At 36.9% G+C, this 19,109-nt stretch overlaps 2 protein-coding genes across 9 annotated transcripts; both read left to right on the top strand.

The window, feature by feature from the left end:
* The first annotated feature begins 1,680 nt into the window (after positions 1–1,680).
* Positions 1,681–5,852, top strand: LOC140803276 (probable LRR receptor-like serine/threonine-protein kinase At1g74360). Its single transcript, XM_073159075.1, has 2 exons — positions 1,681–2,143; positions 2,497–5,852. Exons 1-2 carry the CDS (start codon positions 2,068–2,070, stop codon positions 5,709–5,711), a joined length of 3,291 nt encoding a protein of 1,096 aa, XP_073015176.1. The 5' UTR covers positions 1,681–2,067; the 3' UTR covers positions 5,712–5,852.
* Positions 5,853–6,323: 471 nt separating this feature from the next.
* Positions 6,324–18,772, top strand: LOC140803277 (uncharacterized). Of its 8 annotated transcripts, none has more exons than XR_012111825.1 (13): positions 6,325–6,797; positions 8,268–8,417; positions 8,935–9,096; positions 9,822–9,974; positions 10,100–10,252; positions 10,968–11,132; positions 11,210–11,398; positions 11,643–11,829; positions 11,929–12,124; positions 12,477–12,621; positions 17,625–17,736; positions 18,091–18,160; positions 18,546–18,772. XR_012111825.1 is itself a non-coding variant. In XM_073159076.1 (11 exons), the coding sequence occupies exons 1-10, from the start codon at positions 6,611–6,613 to the stop codon at positions 12,618–12,620; spliced, it is 1,686 nt and encodes a 561-aa protein (XP_073015177.1). In that variant the 5' UTR covers positions 6,325–6,610; the 3' UTR covers position 12,621; positions 18,091–18,772. The 8 variants fall into 8 exon arrangements, 1 of the variants encoding a protein (XP_073015177.1); XR_012111824.1 differs by having other exon boundaries at positions 17,625–17,725; XR_012111827.1 differs by having other exon boundaries at positions 6,324–6,797; positions 9,855–9,974; positions 17,625–17,725; positions 18,091–18,772.
* Positions 18,773–19,109: the final 337 nt, after the last annotated feature.

The raw sequence follows: 19,109 nt of genomic DNA on the forward strand, positions 1-19,109 counted from the left end.
TGTGAGACGGGTCAACCCTACCGATATTCACAATAAAAAGTAATACTCGTAGCATAAAAAATAATATTTTTTCATAGATGACCTAAATAAGAGATCCGTCTCACATATACGACCCGTGAGACCGTTTCACACAAATTTTTACCTAAAATTAAACATGGTTTGACGCGGCCTAAGACGGTCGATGAAGAAGAAAAATATATTATTTGTACTATAAGTTTTCATGTAAAAACTTGAAAACGTTTAAGGTGAGATAAGAGTTGCTTCGAGTATAAGTTCATAGTTAACAATTAAATAATAGATGATATCTTAAATCTATATCTTATTTATCTATATATCAGTTACATAAAGTAGAATAAATTTCAGATATCTATATTATTAGACGAAGTTGAAATTTATTATATTTAACATGAAATAATATATAAATTTTTTTTTAAACACTATTAATAAAATCTTTTTATAAATTTTTAATTTTTTATATGTAGGAATCACAACAACGCTTTCCTTTGACCAGTCTCCACAAGTGAACACAATTGTGTACACATCATCGGCCACTAAAATTTGTAGTTTATTTCATGTACCTTTTCTTTTCTTCCTCGGTCAGTGTCTTTGGTACCAAAGATTTTTCCATAATTTTTTTCTTGGAGTATTCTAAATAACGTTTCATTTTGGGTTGTGATTATTCATAAAATTTTAGCATTTTATACAAATGTTGTGTGAAATGTGTACCTTAACCAAATCTAATGAACCTTTTTTATTCAATCTTGTTTTAATGAATTTTTCTATGGCAAAAACTTGTGTGAGACGGTTTCACGGGTCGTATTTTGTGAGACGAATATCTTATTTGGGTCATCCATGAAAAGTATTAATTTTTATGCTAAGCGTATTATTTTTTATTATGAATATCGGTAGGGTTGATCCGTCTCACAGATAAAGATTCGTGAGACCGTCTCACAAGAGACCTACTCTTTTTTTAAAGGAAAATCATGGTAGGCTTCCAAGTTAGAATTTAAAATTTCATGAATATTTGCCTCTCTGAAATTTTGATGTTTTATATTGTCAAAATTTGATTTTAATCTTGTATATTTCAATTTGGAAAATTTTAGTCAATTTTCATTAAAAGTGCTGACATCACATTATTTATTTGAATGTTTTATTGGAAAAAGTTCAAAATTGTAAAAAAAAAAAAACATAAAGAATAACAAACTAATGCTGATATTTGACAACACGAAAACGAAGATCACAAATAAATAACTATATATGACCAAAATTACAAATTTTCTGGGGGAGATGTGATAATTGAAATAATTATAAAATCAAGATGCTTACTGCCGTAAAATTTTACTGTTGACATCAACAAAAAATGTAAAAATAAAAAATAAAAAATAAAAATCGAAAATTGCTTCTAATATGATAGATTGACAAATTTTTTTTTTAGAAAATACATAATTGAAATATTTCAATATAAATATTCTAGACCACCAATCTCCATGTCATTTAATGTAAACTCATTCATTCCAAAAGTTGAAAAAAAGAGCAAAGCGTACTTTTAAAACTGAATTTATAGGGTGTTTCTTCAGTCAATGATCAAGGAAATCAAAGAAAATTTTCTGTTCTTGAAATAATACAAGAAGATTACATTTACACGTCAAATTGGGCGGCTTCATTTAAAACTGGAAAGCTTTCCTTTTCACAACTAAACAAATAACCAAAAGGGAAGAAAAAACAAGAAGAAAATAAGCACTAATCCAATTATTCATTCGTAAATATATTCTTGAAATCAAATTTGTTTCCAAAGAGTGCTTGGAATCGACTATAATATTTTTTTTGGCGTACGTGCATCTGTTTCAAGTTTTTGGATTTGTCCTTCTGCAGGCTCTTTATTATTCAACTTACACTTGACAAGCCTGATCAACTTTCTCATTTTTTTTTTTCATATATTCGTTGAACTTTCATGTGTTCTTCCATTCTTTGATTTTGTGGAGCATGAAATGAAATCCAACCGGCTTGTCTGAAAGAACCCGAAAATCGAAGAGCACGGGGATCACAGGATCGAGGTTTTATGTTCCAATGATCATGCCAGAAGAGGAAACCGATCAGTGTCTGTTTCGTGCTGCTTTGCTCTGTTTCTTGATCCTCATTACAGGTATCTGTAGTTGAAGGAACTGGGAATTTTTTCGGGGGCCGAAAAAGTTCAAAGTACAATGAGAAAGTTTGCGATCTTGATAAGATTATACGTGAAATCTGCCATTATGTCACCGGTTATATATAGTGTTTGGGGTAGCATGTTTTCTTGTTCAATCACATTTTTCCTCAATTCTTATTTTCTTGGTTTTGGTGATTTTTGAAGAATTCTGCAGATTTTATTCTTTATTTGAGTTGGGTTTTCTAGGATGATCATGTTGAGTTGACTTGCATTTTACAACATAGAAATAAATAAATGTATGTATTATATATGCGTGTGCAAATTTATTAATTTGCATATTATTTCATTTACAGCAAAGCTTGCCATCGGAGACTCACTACAATCTGATAGGGAAGTACTGCTAGAGCTTAGAGCATATCTCGAGAAAGAAAATCCCGTCTCTATGAATCGAAGAATATACACAGAGTGGGATCATCAAGAATTGTCTCCATGCAACTGGCCTGGAATTTCTTGCAATGAAACGACCAATCGTGTGACGAAAGTCGATCTTTCTGACTGCAATATATCGGGTAATCTCTTCCAAAACTTCTCTGCCTTGACAGAGTTATCCTATCTCGACTTGTCCTTGAACACGATTGGCGGGGTCCTACCAGAAGATTTAGGCCAGTGCCGGAACCTCAGATTGTTGAATTTGTCACACAACATTCTAAATGGTGCACTCAACTTCACTGCTCTTGGAAATTTGGAGGTTCTTGATCTGACCCTGAACAGAATTCAAGTTGATATAGGACTAAGTATACCCAAAAGTTGTGATAATTTGGTGGTTGCAAATATTTCCAATAACAATTTCACTGGCGAGGTAGGTGGCATCTTTGAAACGTGCAGTAATTTGAAGTATCTTGATCTGAGTGCAAATTCTTTGCAAGGAGATATATGGATTGGACTTGATAGGATCGAGGAACTTTCGATATCTCAGAACAAGTTCTCCGGCACGGTTCCTTCGTGGATTTTCACTCAGAATTGCAGCTTGCGTTTGTTGGATTTCTCGGATAATCAGTTATTCGGAGAATTTCCAGCAGAAATCTCTCTTTGCGAAGGCCTGGAGGTTCTTAGTTTGTGGGGTAATGATTTTACTGGGCTTATTCCTAAGGAAATAGGATCACTACCTAATATTCAAGAACTTTACTTGGGAAACAACAACTTTTCAAGAGAGATTCCAGAAACTTTACTGGACCTGAGAAGCTTGACGTTTCTCGATCTGAGCAGGAACAATTTCGGAGGCGATATACAGACAATTTTTGGAAGGTTCACGCAGGTGAAGTTTCTTCTGTTGCATAAAAATTCGTACACGGGAGGAATATATACGTCTGGTGTTCTTGGGCTATCCAATCTTTCTCGGTTGGATTTGAGTTACAACAATCTCTCTGGTCCATTACCGGTTGAAATATCCCAAATGGCTGGCTTAAAGTTCTTGATTCTTGCCTACAATCAGTTCACAGGAAGCATACCCAGCGAGTTCGGAAATCTTTCTGGCCTTCAAGCACTTGATCTTTCTTTCAATATGTTACAAGGTTGGATTCCTCCCAGTTTAGGGAATTTAACCTCACTTCTGTGGCTGATGCTTGCTAACAATTCTCTGACGGGCGAAATTCCACCGGAAATCGGGAACTGCAGCAGCTTGTTATGGTTGAATCTTGCAAATAACCAGCTTTCAGGATCAATACCACCTCAGTTGACAAGAATTGGCATGAACTCTAGGGCTACGTTTCTGTTAAACAGGAAAAACAACCAGATTCCTGGCTCGGGGGAATGCTTGACAATGAAGAGATGGATACCGGCAAATTATCCTCCATTTATCTTTGTGTACAAACTTTTAACAAGAAAGAACTGTAAAAGCTTGTGGGACAGGATTCTCAAAGGATATGGTCTGTTTTCTGTTTGTTTACCGGGGTCTAATGTTCGAACTACTCTGATATCTGGCTATGTCCAACTTAGTGGGAATTGGTTATCTGGTGAGGTGCCTCTAGAAATTGGAAATATGCTGAATATCAGTATGTTGCATTTGGGATTCAATCAATTCAATGGTACACTACCTTCAGTGATTGGAAAGCTACCACTAGTTGTCCTCAATATTACAAAGAACAATTTTTCTGGCCAAATTCCTGGGCAGATTGGCAATCTCAAGTGCTTGCAGAATCTGGATCTGTCATATAACAACTTTTCTGGTGCATTTCCTAATAGCTTGAATAACTTGAACGATTTAAGTAAATTCAATGTTTCCTACAATCCTTATATATCTGGTGTGATCCCACAGACCGGTCAGTTATCAACATTTGAGAAATCGTCATTCCTTGGCGATCCCCTTTTACATCTTCCATCCTTCATTGAGAATGCTACAGACCATTCATCAGGAAGAAAGGGTACATCAGATAAGAAGCCTAAAGGCCTAGGTGTAGTTCTTTTTGCTTTAATACTAGCATTCTTGATCTGTGGGCTCATGACACTTGTAGTTTACCTCGTCGTAAAAAGCCCTGTTCATGAATCTGGATATCTTTTAGAGTATTCTAAAGAACAGCAGCTCGAATTTGCATCAAGCTCTGGTACATCTTCACCATGGTTGTCAAACACAATAAAAGTCATTCGCCTAGATAAAACAGCCTTCACTCATTCTGACATCTTGAAGGCCACCCGAAGCTTTTCAGATGACAGAATCATAGGTCGTGGAGGATCTGGAACCGTTTATCGAGGAGTTCTACCAGATGGCAGGGAAGTAGCCATCAAGAAACTCCAAACTGGAGGCATTGAAGGGGAAAGAGAGTTCAGAGCCGAAATGGAAGTCCTAACCGGAAACGCCTTCGGTTGGCCTCATCCGAACCTCGTTCCTCTATATGGATGGTGCCTCGATGGATCAGAAAAACTACTTGTTTACGAGTACATGGAAGGGGGAAGCTTAGAGGATCTCATCACCAACCGAATAAGCCTAAACTGGAAAAGACGTATAGAGATCACAATCGACGTAGCACGAGCTTTAGTTTTTCTGCACCATGAGTGCTTCCCTAGTATAGTCCACAGAGATGTGAAGGCTAGCAATGTGCTCCTCGACAAGAATGGAAAGGCTCGAGTCACGGATTTCGGCCTAGCACGGGTAGTGGATGCTGGAGGAAGCCATGTCAGCACGATGGTGGCAGGAACCGTGGGATACGTTGCACCAGAATATGGGCAGACATGGAAAGCAACAACAAAGGGTGACGTTTATAGCTACGGTGTTCTAGTGATGGAGCTAGCAACCAGCAGAAGGGCTGTTGATGGTGGCGAAGAATGTTTGGTCGAATGGGCTAAACGGGTTGTCGGGGATGGGAGACACGGGTACAACCGGACAACTATACCCGTCGCGTTATTGGTATCAGGCTTAGAAGGAGGAGCAGAACAGATGAGTGAACTGCTTCGGATTGGTATCTGGTGCACAGCTGAGAGCCCTCATTCGAGGCCTAATATGAAAGAAGTTTTAGCAATGCTTTTCAAGATTTCTTGCAGCCAAAAGGATGGATTTTCTGTTCCCTCAGATTGATGTAAATTAATTGGTGTGGCATATTAGATTGGATCCAAGAACATATTGTGTCGCCCCATCAGTTCAAACTAGACAGTTAGCAAACACACATACCTTTATACGATGATTTTTGTTGTCAGTAAATAAAACCTCCCAATTTGATCATAAGCCAAATAAAAAAGTCCATAAAACAAGTATTTCTGGTAAATGTAGAACTCCACCTATCCATCTTTCTACACGAAAGATACCTAAAATAATCAACTTTATTATATTATTTTTTCTATAATATTACTGAATCATATTTCACATACTTTCACAAAATTACTTTATTTTTTTTATGGAAAATAAGATCAAAATAAAAGTTTAAATACAAAATAAAGTTGAAAAAATTATTTTAACATTATTACATTTCACATAAAAATTTGAAATTTAATGTGAATCCACGAGCAGCAGCCTAAACAAGAATGAACAATTATAACATAACGTCTAAAATTAAATTTTACAACAAATATCATATTTTGCTATTAACTTTGGAAGATTATTTTTTTCGTAAAAATTGCATCTTTATTAAAATAAAATAACTTTTTATTATCTAACAAATTAAATTTAAATACACAGAAAAAATTTATAGCCTGCAAACAGCGCTTACTGGTTTTTCAGACAGCCTTTTCAAGCTTGCTTTGCTCCATACTACAATAAATGTTTAGTTGGTTCCTTAAACACTAAAATTAATGCCCAACTCCTTAAACCCACTTCCCAAGAAAGCAAATTCAAACGTATTTCTCACATTTTTCCTGTGAACGATCTGTTGCAGGAATCTTTTTCTCTCGAACAATTAGTGGGCATTGTGATTTTCTCCGAAAAGTCCTATTTTACCTGTTCACTTTTCAAAATCGGTGCTGCTTGGGTTTGTGGAAAGCATGGATAATCGGGGCATATTCATGAGATGGGAGAACGTGAAGGCGCATCCTCGAGGTGGGATTGGGGGGCCTGGGGTGCGGTGGGGTCACACATGTAACGCCATTAGAGGAGGGAAGCTTCTTTATGTCTTCGGTGGCTATGGCAAAGATCAATGCCAGACTAACAGCGTTCATGTATTCGACACTGGTGTGTACCCTCTTGCTGTTATCTTTTGTTTGTCTTTTTTAGGGCTGTGGCTTTGTTCTCACAGTTTTGGGTTCTTTTTACTTGTTATGTATTTCTAAAGTTTTCAATGAATCTTGGAGTCTTAGTTAATAGCAGCACAGATCGCACTAAGGTTGTAAGTCTAGAGCCTAATCACAAAGCCTAAGGCGAGGGGCACACTTTATGTGTGCGTGTCTGGCTTTAGTTGTTGGACTTAAGGTGTAGAATTTGTTGTGTGGTGGCTATTGTCTTGACCTTCGTGGCGCCACAGATTAATACCCATGTTACTTGCAATTATGATTCAATAATGTAGAAATTTTTGACATAATCTCCAGTAGACTTGACAGCATCGAAATCCAGGTATTCAGAACCTATATTATCCAAAACATATGTAAATTAATCAGAATAAAGGAACACGAATTATCGGAACATATGTATGGAACCATATTTAGATGGTGAAAGTGCTGATAAAAATATAAATTATAATACATGTAAGATTTGCAAGATTAGGTTACAACGCACATTTCTATACTGCCAAACTCAAGCTAAGCTTTCTTAGCCATCCCCTGGACTGTTCCATGGCTACAGCTCTCCTGTTCCCACAAAGTGTTCTAAATGGCGGTCGAGGCGGCCGCCTAGGCGGTAGGCGGCCCTCGACCGCACCGCCTATGCATGAGGCGGGTGTTTTAGGTGGCCTAAGCTATACGGCGTTGGGGAGGCGGGTCGAGGCGGCGAGCAGGCGGGCGAGGCAGTCAAGATTTTTAAGTTGTAGTCAACAATTTTAAAACTTAGTCAACAATTTTAAAAATCTAGTCAAAGTCAACTAATTTTAAATATTAAAACCCCATCACACATCACTATCTTTATTTTATTTTTGGTTTTCACTCTCAACTCTTAACTCTCAACCACCACACACAATCCCCCCGCCTGCGTCGCCGATTTTATTAATTGCAAATTATCTAGATGATATTATATTTTGTACTTAAACATTATTTAATTGCACATTTTACATAAAAATGATTATATCGCATGATTATCTATAAAAAAATTACTTAAAAAAATTCAACCGCCTAGGCGGCCGAGGCGGTAGGCGGTCACCGATCGCCCCGCTAGCGCCTCCCGCCATTTACAACCTTGTTCCCACATAAACATTTCTAAATGGGGTGAGCACACAACCAATAATATGCTCATGAGTCGATTCATGCAATGTGATATCACTTGAAATATGGATTTAAAGAATACTTGGGTGAAATGATTATCGTATGTCAAAGTTTCTCAGTGACATCTTCATTGTTGTAGTAACTCACCGGTCATAACAACAGGTCTGCATCACCATAGCATATTAACATCATATTTTGTACAATATGTGCGTGTTCAATGGTGTGAGAGTGTAGGTGAATATTGTTTTCCAAAAATGTCCAAGTTTCTAATGTTGGTATATTTTACGAGCAGTCAATTTGATATGGAGTGAGCCCGTGATGAAGGGTGTGCCACCTACCCCGAGGGACAGCCATAGCTGTATCACGGTTGGAGATAACCTGTTTGTGTTTGGTGGTACAGATGGAAGAAGGCCACTTAATGATCTGCATATATTGGACACTTGTGAGTTTGCTTATAGTACTTGCAGTTTTTTCCATATGTTATAATGATGGTTGTACTTGCTGGAAGATTTCATTTGATTGCTTTACTCTGTGGAATAATGTTGGATGGAGAAATTGTTATTGACTGAAAGCCGTAATTAGTTTTGTTGTTGACAAAAGAATAGAGGCATGGAATTCTGTCTAAGCTTTATCCGTGGATAATCTCCATTAGATTGCGATGCCAAGTAGGTTCTTAAAGTTTGACATGCTTTATTCATTTTTTCCAGCCAATTTCTGGTGCAATTCGGTTTTGTGATTTTTGAGGAAGGAAAACGTAACGGCGTCCGATGAACCTTTTTGTTGACAGCCAGTCAGCCACTGTTGAATATAAGATTTTATAGATTTATGATGCTTCCTTTATTTTCTTTTTTTTTTCTTCTCGTGATTAATTTTATAATGAGGAATCTTAAAATTACATCTGAATTTTGGCCCGACCATTATGCACTGGCTATTTGTTTGCATATATTTGTACATGCTAGCCACAAACTCATGGATTACTCCAAGTGTAAGAGGTGATGGACCAGAAGCAAGAGAAGGTCACAGTGCAGCACTTATTGGCAAAAGACTCTTCATATTTGGTGGATGTGGGAAATTTGAGAACAGTCAAATTTATTATGATGATCTTTACATTTTAAATACTGGTACGCGCTTCTTATTTTTCTCATACTTTAACTTTGACGTAAACTGTACATACGATCTTCTATGTCACGCAGAGTCACGTTTTCGTCTCTTTGTTGACATTGTGAGCCATTTTCTTCCCAGTCACTAAATCCTTAACTATGAATGAAGTAAACTCTTGTCAAAGCTGAGGTTCCTTCTTGACATGAAATTTTATTTTTTGGATGTACAAGAGGGTCCTGGAACAAAGGTTTTAAATAAAATGATATACATGAGGTTCCTAGATCAAAGCTTTTTAGAAAATAAAATGAATGTCACACCATGCTCCCTGCATGCGTTTACTGTATGTTTGCATTGCTGTCACTGTTTTCCTTTTTCTCATCTGAAGCTTGTATAGATAATTAATTGGGAAATTTGGTTCTGCTTGAAAATTGATACTGAATTTTGTTAGTTGATTACCAAGTGGCTTTACTTAAACCTCTTAGGGATTCATCATTGGATCTTTGATAGTTAATTTAATAAAAATAGGTTTTGGCCAATCAACTTAATGCAGCCCATACACAGCTTTTTGTTTGCTTAATCACTTTGTATGATTTATTAAACGGTGCATGTTTGGTTTACAGTTTACCCTCACACTCTTAAGGAATTAGATCGTGGTTCCCAGTGTCACAAAAAGAACATCAGTGCATTATCTGGGTAACTTAGGGAATATCAACATACTGAAAATTCTGTCTTCCATTATCTGCAGAGACATTCTCATGGAAAAGTGTTGTACCTTCAGGCACTCCTCCGAGCAAGAGGGATAGCCATACGTGCTCATCCTGGAAAAACAAAATTATCGTGATTGGGGGAGAAGATTCAAGTGATTACTATCTGTCCGATGTCCATATACTCGATACAGGTGCCACCACTTTTTGTGTCAACATCATTATCTATGACCAACTTCAGCAAAATTTTGTACATATTGTGATTTATGTTTGTGTTGACAGTTGACACAACTAATTTTTCCGTTCTTGCTGCAAATAGATACTCTTGTCTGGTGCAAGTTGAACACCACTGGCCAATTGTTGTCCCCTAGAGGTGGTCATACAGCAGTTACTTTTGGCAAGAACTTAATTGTCTTTGGAGGATTCTCGGATGAGCAAAATTTGTATAACGATTTATATATGCTGGACATTGGTATGTAAGTTTTTTATTTTTATTGATATGCTACCTTGTTATTTGTAATCACATAATATCTTGTACCCAAACCAACTTTGATGATTCACGTGACAAAGAGAAGGATGGTTTTTACTTTGTGCCTTATGCCTCTATGGTTTTTTTTGAGAATGACTATGGAAATTTTTGGGCAATGAATTGTCTGTTACAAAAAGGCATTAGCCTCACAAATAACAAGATCAAATGGTTTCCTGTACAGTTTTACCTTTGAGAACTCATAGGCTTGTATTATCAGCCTCACATCAAATTCCTGTAATTTTCAGTTTGCATCGAAGTTGTTTTGTAATGAGTTTTGTGCTATTGGTTACCCGAAGGTTCTTTGTGGAAGTTTGAAAAATTGACGTGGCGAGTTTGAAACTAGTTTCCATTGTAGAAGCTTACTTGGTAGACATTGTATATATCGAACATTTTCATTTCGGATGTTGTTTGTTGAATGTTTATGCATAAGATGTATGTTTAATCTTTCACATACTAATTGATAAAATAAGAGGGGAGGGTTAAGCTCGTGTTGTAGCGTTATAATCTATCTGCTGGTCAGTAGAACATTATTTGAGCTACGTTGTGTGCATAGCTGCTGAATATGATGATCACCTTACACTCATACATTATTCAATCTTGTTGGTTGTTTCTATAAGTGAAGCTGGGGAATTTACTGACTGATATTTGTTTTGGGTAGAAAATGGCACGTGGGTGAAAATAGTGTCCACTGGCGAAGTCCCTTCTGGCAGGTTTTCTATGGCCGGTGAAAATTTGGTTCCTCAGATGGGAGGTGTACTTGTTTTTATTGGTGGTTGTGATAAGAATCTTGAGGCACTGGATGACATGTATTTCTTGCACACAGGTTTGATCTTTTTCCCTTACTTTACTGGCGATATGCCATTGTTTTTTACTTGTTGTTTTATAGAATTTCAATACCAGGGCTTTCTAGAGAAGTTGAGCGAAATGAGCGGCGAATAGAGAAGCTATCTCTGAAGAAACAATTGAGGTTGAAATGCCAAGATCAATCCTCCATTCCTCGTGCGTATGAGAAGGCTACCTCTGGAGTCGAACATCTACATGATACTACCATTTATCAACCCATGCCAATATCAAGTTACATGCCACCATGTAAGAAACAGCTGTTTTTTTTGAAACCTGATTTGGGTGGGAAAATAATTATTTAACTGACTAATATGAAGCATAGACTTACGCGTGACGTTTCTTCATCCAACACCGCAGCTTGACGTTTCAAGTTGTTATTTTGATCATATTCCAGATTTTTTTGCTTTAAAAAAGCTTTAGAAAATGGAATTCTTTAGATTATTTTATGAGTTTTTGATATCTTCTAACTGACTCATTAATTTTGTTACAGGTCGGCAGAATTTCTATTTGAACGAATACCAGACTCCTTTAGGAAAGAGAACTTTCCAAGCTAAAGTCACTAAAAGCATTCTTGATGGATATACTATTGAAACCATCATCGATGGAAAGCCTCTTCGTGGAGTGCTATTCTCCAACAAACCAAGCTCCTTTAGTGCAGGATCTGATCATTGCAAGAGGTGATGTACAATTGTTTCGATTATAATCTGTTAATGTACATTAAACATGAGTTAGACCAATATATGATCAGGCTTATAATTATATTCATTTTATTACAGGAAGGAAAAAGCAACGCAAAATGATGATCCAAGTCTGAATGGTCACAACTTGTCTGGAGAAAGTGAGAAATCTAAGGAGCATTTCGCATATGATGTTAGTCCAGTAGGTGATGTTCAGGAAGAAAAGGTAGCAGTGGAAGTTACTGCTTCAGAAACTATGAATCTAGCACTTGTTGATTTATCAATACACCCAGAGGTTGTTTCTTGTTACCCCTTAATTGATGAATAAACTTTTTGATGATGAATTAATTTGCTTCCTTCATAGAGGCCCTGTTGAGTGGAAAATTGTTTTCCAAATTGTTGCATTCACTTATTTTTAAAAAGAGTTCACTTTTTAAGCATGTTATACAAATTGTCAAATCACATTTTAAAGCACGACGACTCAGTTCTAATTTTTGTAGCAATCATAGCTCAATATCTAACACATAATCAGATTTTGTCACAGTATTGGTGATATTTTTTGCTTCTATTTTCGAATGTTCGGAATTGTCAATAGAAATATGTGGTGGGTAAGGATTTGATCATTCTCTCTCCTGTCTTCCCAACAGGTTTCTGGAGCCTCAGCACCATTTGGGGTCCATGATACTGTTGTGGGAAATCATCCCATTATGGATGCATTTTCCCCCAGTGCGGAAATTTTTACTGAGAATCCATCGGCAGTTTCTATGGATCAGGACCCTCCCATTAACTGAGGTACTTGTAGAAAAATTCTGGGTGATATTGCAAGTCAATTTATGGCATCTGTGATGCCTTACATACAGTGTAACTGATAATACTGGCGTAGACGATAGATCTTTGTGGATGGCTCTTGGGTGTGGACATTTAATTGCGACTGTAGACTAGCATGCATTGACTTCATCTATATTGTCCATTACTCCATTTAACTCCAGAATCTCCAGTACTCAGTTGCAAATTTTAGTTTTATATTGTTAAGTTGAGTGGACGATGTCATGTGTGAAGTTTAATCATTTCACCCAGTAATGTTTGGTTTTCCTCAATAAGAGTGACATGGGAAATTGTATTGATTCCATGGATAATTCCAAAAATTGGCTTGTGGAAAAATCTTTTTTTCCATGAATCCTGATTGTTATTCTTAAAATGTTGTCAACTTGCAGCTACTCTTTTAGCCACTTTTGAGACAATATTGTTGATTTTGTTGATCACCCAGTTTCTAAAATTTTAAAAATATCCTAGACCATGTTATATAATTCTTGGTTTTGGCTGATATATTAGCATTAAACACAGCAGCACAACACCAGCATGGGTATAGAAACCTCTGAGACCCTTCACTCAATTGTGGACACTTTTCAAAATTTAACCTGAACTCCTCACAGCTTGCACAAGTGGGTGGGAGTGGGGAGAGTGATGAAGTTCTCGAGTCTTGTGCTTTAGAGTTTAGAGTGATGAATGAGAAGGTTGTGTTGTGTCCATAAAGTTTCATATAATTTTTTCAGCTTTCTTAAGAGTCACTCATATCCTCGAACAAATTGAAAAATATACGCAGCTATATTTGGAATTTTTATGTTTGGAAAACTGCGTATTTTCTATCTGTTGTCTGTGTTCGTCAGTCATGAAAGTACTTGATGGAAGTTTATAGTTTCTGCCTAAATTTAATCTTTCGATTTAGTTTGTCAGATTTTCTCATATATAATCTCTCGAATGCATAATAAATACGATGGACCTCTTTTCCCAAAGTTTTCATAGATCATTATTGATAAATCTAATAAAAAAAAATCCAAACATAGGAATTAAGCACCGTCCTTTTAATGTCATATAAACTAGTGTTCCAGCACATGTCTGTGCATTATGAAAATGTTTAGTGAAAATTATTTTTCATGACAAGCCGATAAAATGCCCAAACAAACGTTATGTGGGGTGTTGTAATCTGTGAGAATCTCCTTGATATTATTGAAGGTGGTGCAAATTTACGATATAGATTTGTAAAATTCACTATTTGGAAGTAAAAGGAGTAATATTTTGAGTGGAAATAAGCATACCATTACCCTATGCGTGTCCTTGCTTAATAAATAGTGTAGATAGATTATGGAACGCCTGATCACTTGGTTCATCACCTGTATCTTGCATCAATTTCGGCCTAGTTCTGAATCCAAGTCATTAATTATCCTTTTGACACTCTTAGATATTATTGAGGTCTTACCAGAGTGGAGTTGACGTGAGCGGTGAGACGGAATGGTATTTATATGTTCCTGTCTGCTCTTTCTATGCACCATAAGGTTTAAAAATCCATATGTTTGAGTAGTCCAGTCACTTTCCTTATAAATTTCGTGTTTTCATTTTTACAACCATTTAAATTGCTATAACTTTTTGAGATCTCATAATCAAGTTTTTATGCGAAAAAGTCTTTTTGGGCATGTGAAACATATATTTGTTTTCAAGTATGACAGTGCTTTATGATAATGTGGGTAATCTTTTTTTTTTTTTTTTTTTTTTTTTTTTTTTGATCAGAAACTATTTATATTTTATTAATTAATAAAGATTGTTACAATTACAGTGGATGAGTAATCCACAATCTGAGCAATCCACATACATCAAATGCTAGGAAATTAAACTAACAAGAACTTCCAATCCCTAGCTAACTCAGATAATGTGATATGCTGAAACTGGGGAATGATTATTGTCCAAGTAGCCACCCTGAATTTGATACTGTCCCATAAATCTTCCCACGTTTTTTCCTCATCCCTGAATATTCTGCTGTTGCGTTCCATCCAAATAGACCAAAAAGTGCAATGCACAACTAAGTACCAAAAGTTTGTCAGACTCTTGCCCTTGAGGAATCCCGGCTCGATGATAAGCATGTCTTGCGATCTTCTTGGAAAAACCCATTCGAATCCCAGGTGTTGCATAATTTGTGTCCATATTTTCGTCGTGAACGTGCAGTGTAACATAATGTGATCTTGAGTCTCATCGTTTTTCTTACATAAAGTGCACCATTGTGGGGATAATACATAGCCCGGCATCCGCTTTTGAACTACGTCACATGTCTGCAATTTCCCCAAAGCGACTATCCAAGAAAACACCTTAACCTTTAGTAAAGGGGTATTGGTACTTTCCAGATATTAGAATGGTAAGGGAACACACCAGAAGAATTGGTGTGATTGAGTGAATCATATAGAGATGAGACAGAAAAGACTCCAGAGGGATCTCCTAGCCAAACCCTGACATCCACAGAACCCACACACAATCTAACCGTGTCTAAGACTCCTAATAGCGTAGTGAACTCTTCGAACTCGGAACTGTTTAAATCCCTTCTAAACCTTATATCCCACTGAAAAATGGACTCTTCCTGAGACTCGACTATGGAGTAAAATTGGTTGATTGGTTTATTGACAAAGGACGAAAGACGGAACAGTCTAGGAAAACACTCTTTAAAAGACACCAAACCCACCCACCTATCTTCCCAGAAACGCAGCAAGTTCCCCCCCTTAAGCACCGTCCCTATTAACCGGTGACAAGTCGAGTGAGCACGAGAGATAAACTTCCACGGGCTTTTGAAAGACGAATTCTTTGCAAGGTTCACGTCACACCCATTAGATTGAAACCCATATATGCTGCCCACAACTTTTTTCCACAAAGGCTTGTCTTCCATTGCGCATCGCCACCACCATTTACCTAATAGAGCCACGTTCCTCAACCGTAGGTCAGCCAAACCAAGTCCGCCTCTCGCTATGGGCTTGCAGACTTGTTGCCATCCAACCACGTGACAGTGTGTCTCCCCATCCGGTCCATCCCAAAAGAAGTCCCTCATCAACTTCTCCAAATGTTTCGCCACTCGAGACGGCATCTTGAAAAGAGACATGAAATAAGTTGGCATTGCGCTCAATACAGATTTGATCAAAATCAATCGGCCACCTCTTGAAAGGAATGACTTCTTCCAATTGGCGAGTTTTTTTGATAATTTTGATACAACAGGTTCCCAAAATTCAAGTTTCGAAGGGTTCCCTCCCAATGGTGCCCCCAAATACTTAATTGGCCATTGTTCTCGCCTACAGCCAAGTTTCGCCATCTCCTCAACCTCAAAATCCGAGTGATTCAGCCCTAGTACCACTGATTTGTCAAGATTGATTTTCAGCCCCGAGTGCGCACAAAACAACTTTAGCAACCCCACCGCCTCTCTTAGATGATCAGCTGATTGCACAAGGAAGAGGGTGTCGTCCGCGAATTGTATATGAGAAACTTCGATTTTTTCCTTTCCAACTACAAGACCTCTCAAGATGTTGTCCGTCTTGGCCTTGTCTATCATACGGCCTAATCCATCAATCACGAGGTTGAATAGAAAAGGAGATAATGGATCTCCTTGTCTGAGTCCTCTTTCCCCTCGAAACTTCCCCCTTGGTCTTCCTCGTAATGGTTGGCCGTTGGTCCATTACCAGCTATAACCTTTCCCTTGGAGATATACAAGAACGCATATTCACAAATCACGGTACAATAAATTCACATTTTTCTCCCCCTTCCTCTTCTTTTGAATCTTGTCCAGTCGTATGAGGTTTTGAGGATTACTTTTACCTTACTGTCCAGTTTATATTTTGCAAGAATGTGTTGGGCGGTGATGTATTTGGTTCTCTTATCTAGTTCATTGACTTTCAAGGTGGTGTTGGGGGCTTGTTATTACTCTTTGGTGTTTCTATTAATGAACTGGATCATAGTGTTTCTATCAATTTAGGCTTCAATGTCGCAACTACTATGGATATAATTAGAATCATTTTCTGTTCAACTTGGAGGATTAGCAACTTAACGGCGTGTTATGTATGCTGTGAGATGATGAATGAATGATAGACTGATGTAGTATGCAAATATTATATGAATCGTTGCACAGAGTTGCTATTTATTATCATTTTTATCACTGGATTTATAAAATCTCATAAACGTTTCGATTACCTTCTTTGTAATAGAGAAATTTTTACGCGTTTAAGATTTGTAACCGGTTATTGATATTATATTATTTCCCTTTTATCGTTTTGCTTCTTATCATTGATTAGGTGCAAAAACGAGGAATAATTTGGATTGCCATTCTAAGCATTTCCAATTACTAATGCACCACTAGATGAATATGATGCAAAAAATATCTAATGCAAATGAGAGCTTCGGTTTTGCAACGGGCCTTTCATGTGAAGTGATGTTTTTGAAAGATGACTCTCATTGTTTAGCACTTTAGCCGAGGTTGGCCTTGGGAAAAGAGATTGATTAAGCTTATATAAAATTGTTATTACTAAAAATGTGAATGGGGCCACTGTGGTAAAGTCGTAAAAAGATGAAGAGGATGCATACTTTACTGATGATGTACAATAGAATAATATCGTCTTTGTGGAAAACGTTTCTTAGACGCAGAGTAATCAGAAAGCACAAAATGAAGAGATGCTTCGGCTTCAAAAAAACATTCTCAGTAACTTTTAGGCTGATTATATTTTACTTGGGGTCATAAATGAAGTCTTTATTTCAGAGATAAGCTTGATGGTTTAGAAATATAGAGTGATGAGTACGCACAGTCTTATATGTGTTGGTGGGATTCTGATCGACTTTCCACTCAAGAATGAAGTGGCAGAAACAAAAAGGTGATAGGAGTTTATACTTGTATATTTATAATGAGCTCCAAGAGTTGTTTCCATGAAAACCTGTAGTTCTGTTATTGTATATTCTCTGATAATTGATATTGGCTCTCATACTAAACCATATTTCAGGAGGAGATGGATGGCAGATCCTAAGAAATGACATCAGACTGTCGACCTATATTTTTCTAGTCATGAATCAATTGTGAGATCAGAAAGCTGTCCAGAAAACTGTATGACTAGTGTAATATTTTTTGCTATTTGTGTAGTTCTTGTTAGTCGTTTATCTTTTTACCTAATGCCAGCTAAATATAGGAGGAAAATTTCTTGGTATGACTGATATCTGGGGTATAATCTACAGAGTGTCTTTATTTTTTTTGCAGTTCGGTGTATGTCAAATATTACTGTGTTATTTGCAACAATATTGTATTCGACACAAACTGGAATTTTCATGATAAACGATTAAAAGAAAGCTAGGAATGGTCTTATTTTGTCTCTGGTATTTTTCTTAGAAGTCTTTCATAGAAAGTGTATTGAGTTCTCAGTCACGTTTTGAATTTATTGGCCCTTTAAGTTGCTATTTTCTTTTGTTTTGCAGTGACATGTGGGCAGTGGCAGAAGTTTTGGTCACCCATATCCACGTGGAAATCCTATTTGGCTGCAGGATGGTGAAGTTGATAAAATCCAATTTTAGATGCCATCTTACGACACTGAATTTATATAGTTTCTTCACAACTGGAATTAGTGTTTTTATGTTCCCACTTTTTCCAGTGGACATGCCGCCACATGTTTTTGTTATTTCTACTTAGATTCTCATTGCATGTACATAACTGAGCTAGGCATATTTCCATCGTCTGTACTATTGACATGATTCCATGTGCCCTTGATGATCCTTTGTTAGCAGTCTTTTTTCCACGCGTTAAGCGACTATTTTTGACAGGTGGTGGCAAGAAAAGCTTTAAGCAACTGGTTGTTATATGCTTGTTCACAGGAACTCTCTATTCGTAGTTTTATGAAGAACCTTCAAACTTGAATCCTGTCCTTTTGTTGCAGAGGCTGTGTGGCTGGTGACCCAAACTAGAAAGGCGCACGAGCGTTGCACAATATCCTTATCGGACGTACATCAAAACATGAGAGAAATAGAGGGTTCTGGGGTATGTTACATAATATTGTACATCATATACAATGTATAGTCAGACGTTACTAATTCATTGAAGCAAGAATTAATTTGTTGAAGCGTTTGTTGAGAATATCTTTAAGTTGAAATCCTCGTTTGATCACACGATTATGCTTTAAATAAGGATGCATCGCTTGTGATAAAAAAATATTTTAATACATGATGCTACGTCGGATCCAAATTTGTTATCTTTTGGCCAACCAAGGAAAAAAAGCTTTGATTGCCCTGCCCGACTCCTAGTTTATCTGAATTCTTAGTGGGATTGGACTTGCAATAATATATTCATCAGATAAAGTTCATAAGTTTTGTTAATACATTTTGAAATCATTCAAGCATCGACAAAGATGTCCTCTAAGCATTACTGCAAAATTATGGGCACCAGTCGAATTAATTAAGGGCAAAATTATCTGTCTGATTGAAGTAATGTAAGGACTATTGGA

The sequence above is a fragment of the Primulina eburnea genome, chromosome 10 (assembly GCF_022965805.1).
Source record: "Primulina eburnea isolate SZY01 chromosome 10, ASM2296580v1, whole genome shotgun sequence".
NCBI classification, from domain to species: Eukaryota; Viridiplantae; Streptophyta; class Magnoliopsida; order Lamiales; family Gesneriaceae; genus Primulina; species Primulina eburnea.

Excerpts from the sequence above, each read along its gene's own strand:
- LOC140803276 (XM_073159075.1), top strand. The coding sequence starts at position 2,068 with ATGATCATGCCAGAAGAGGAAACCGATCAGTGTCTGTTTCGTGCTGCT. Across the intron at positions 2,144-2,496 it reads TTTCTTGATCCTCATTACAG|CAAAGCTTGCCATCGGAGAC; the intron begins GTATCTGTAGTT and ends TTTCATTTACAG.
- LOC140803277 (XM_073159076.1), top strand. The coding sequence starts at position 6,611 with ATGGATAATCGGGGCATATTCATGAGATGGGAGAACGTGAAGGCGCAT. Across the intron at positions 8,418-8,934 it reads TCTGCATATATTGGACACTT|CCACAAACTCATGGATTACT; the intron begins GTGAGTTTGCTT and ends TGTACATGCTAG. Across the intron at positions 11,399-11,642 it reads ATCAAGTTACATGCCACCAT|GTCGGCAGAATTTCTATTTG; the intron begins GTAAGAAACAGC and ends ATTTTGTTACAG.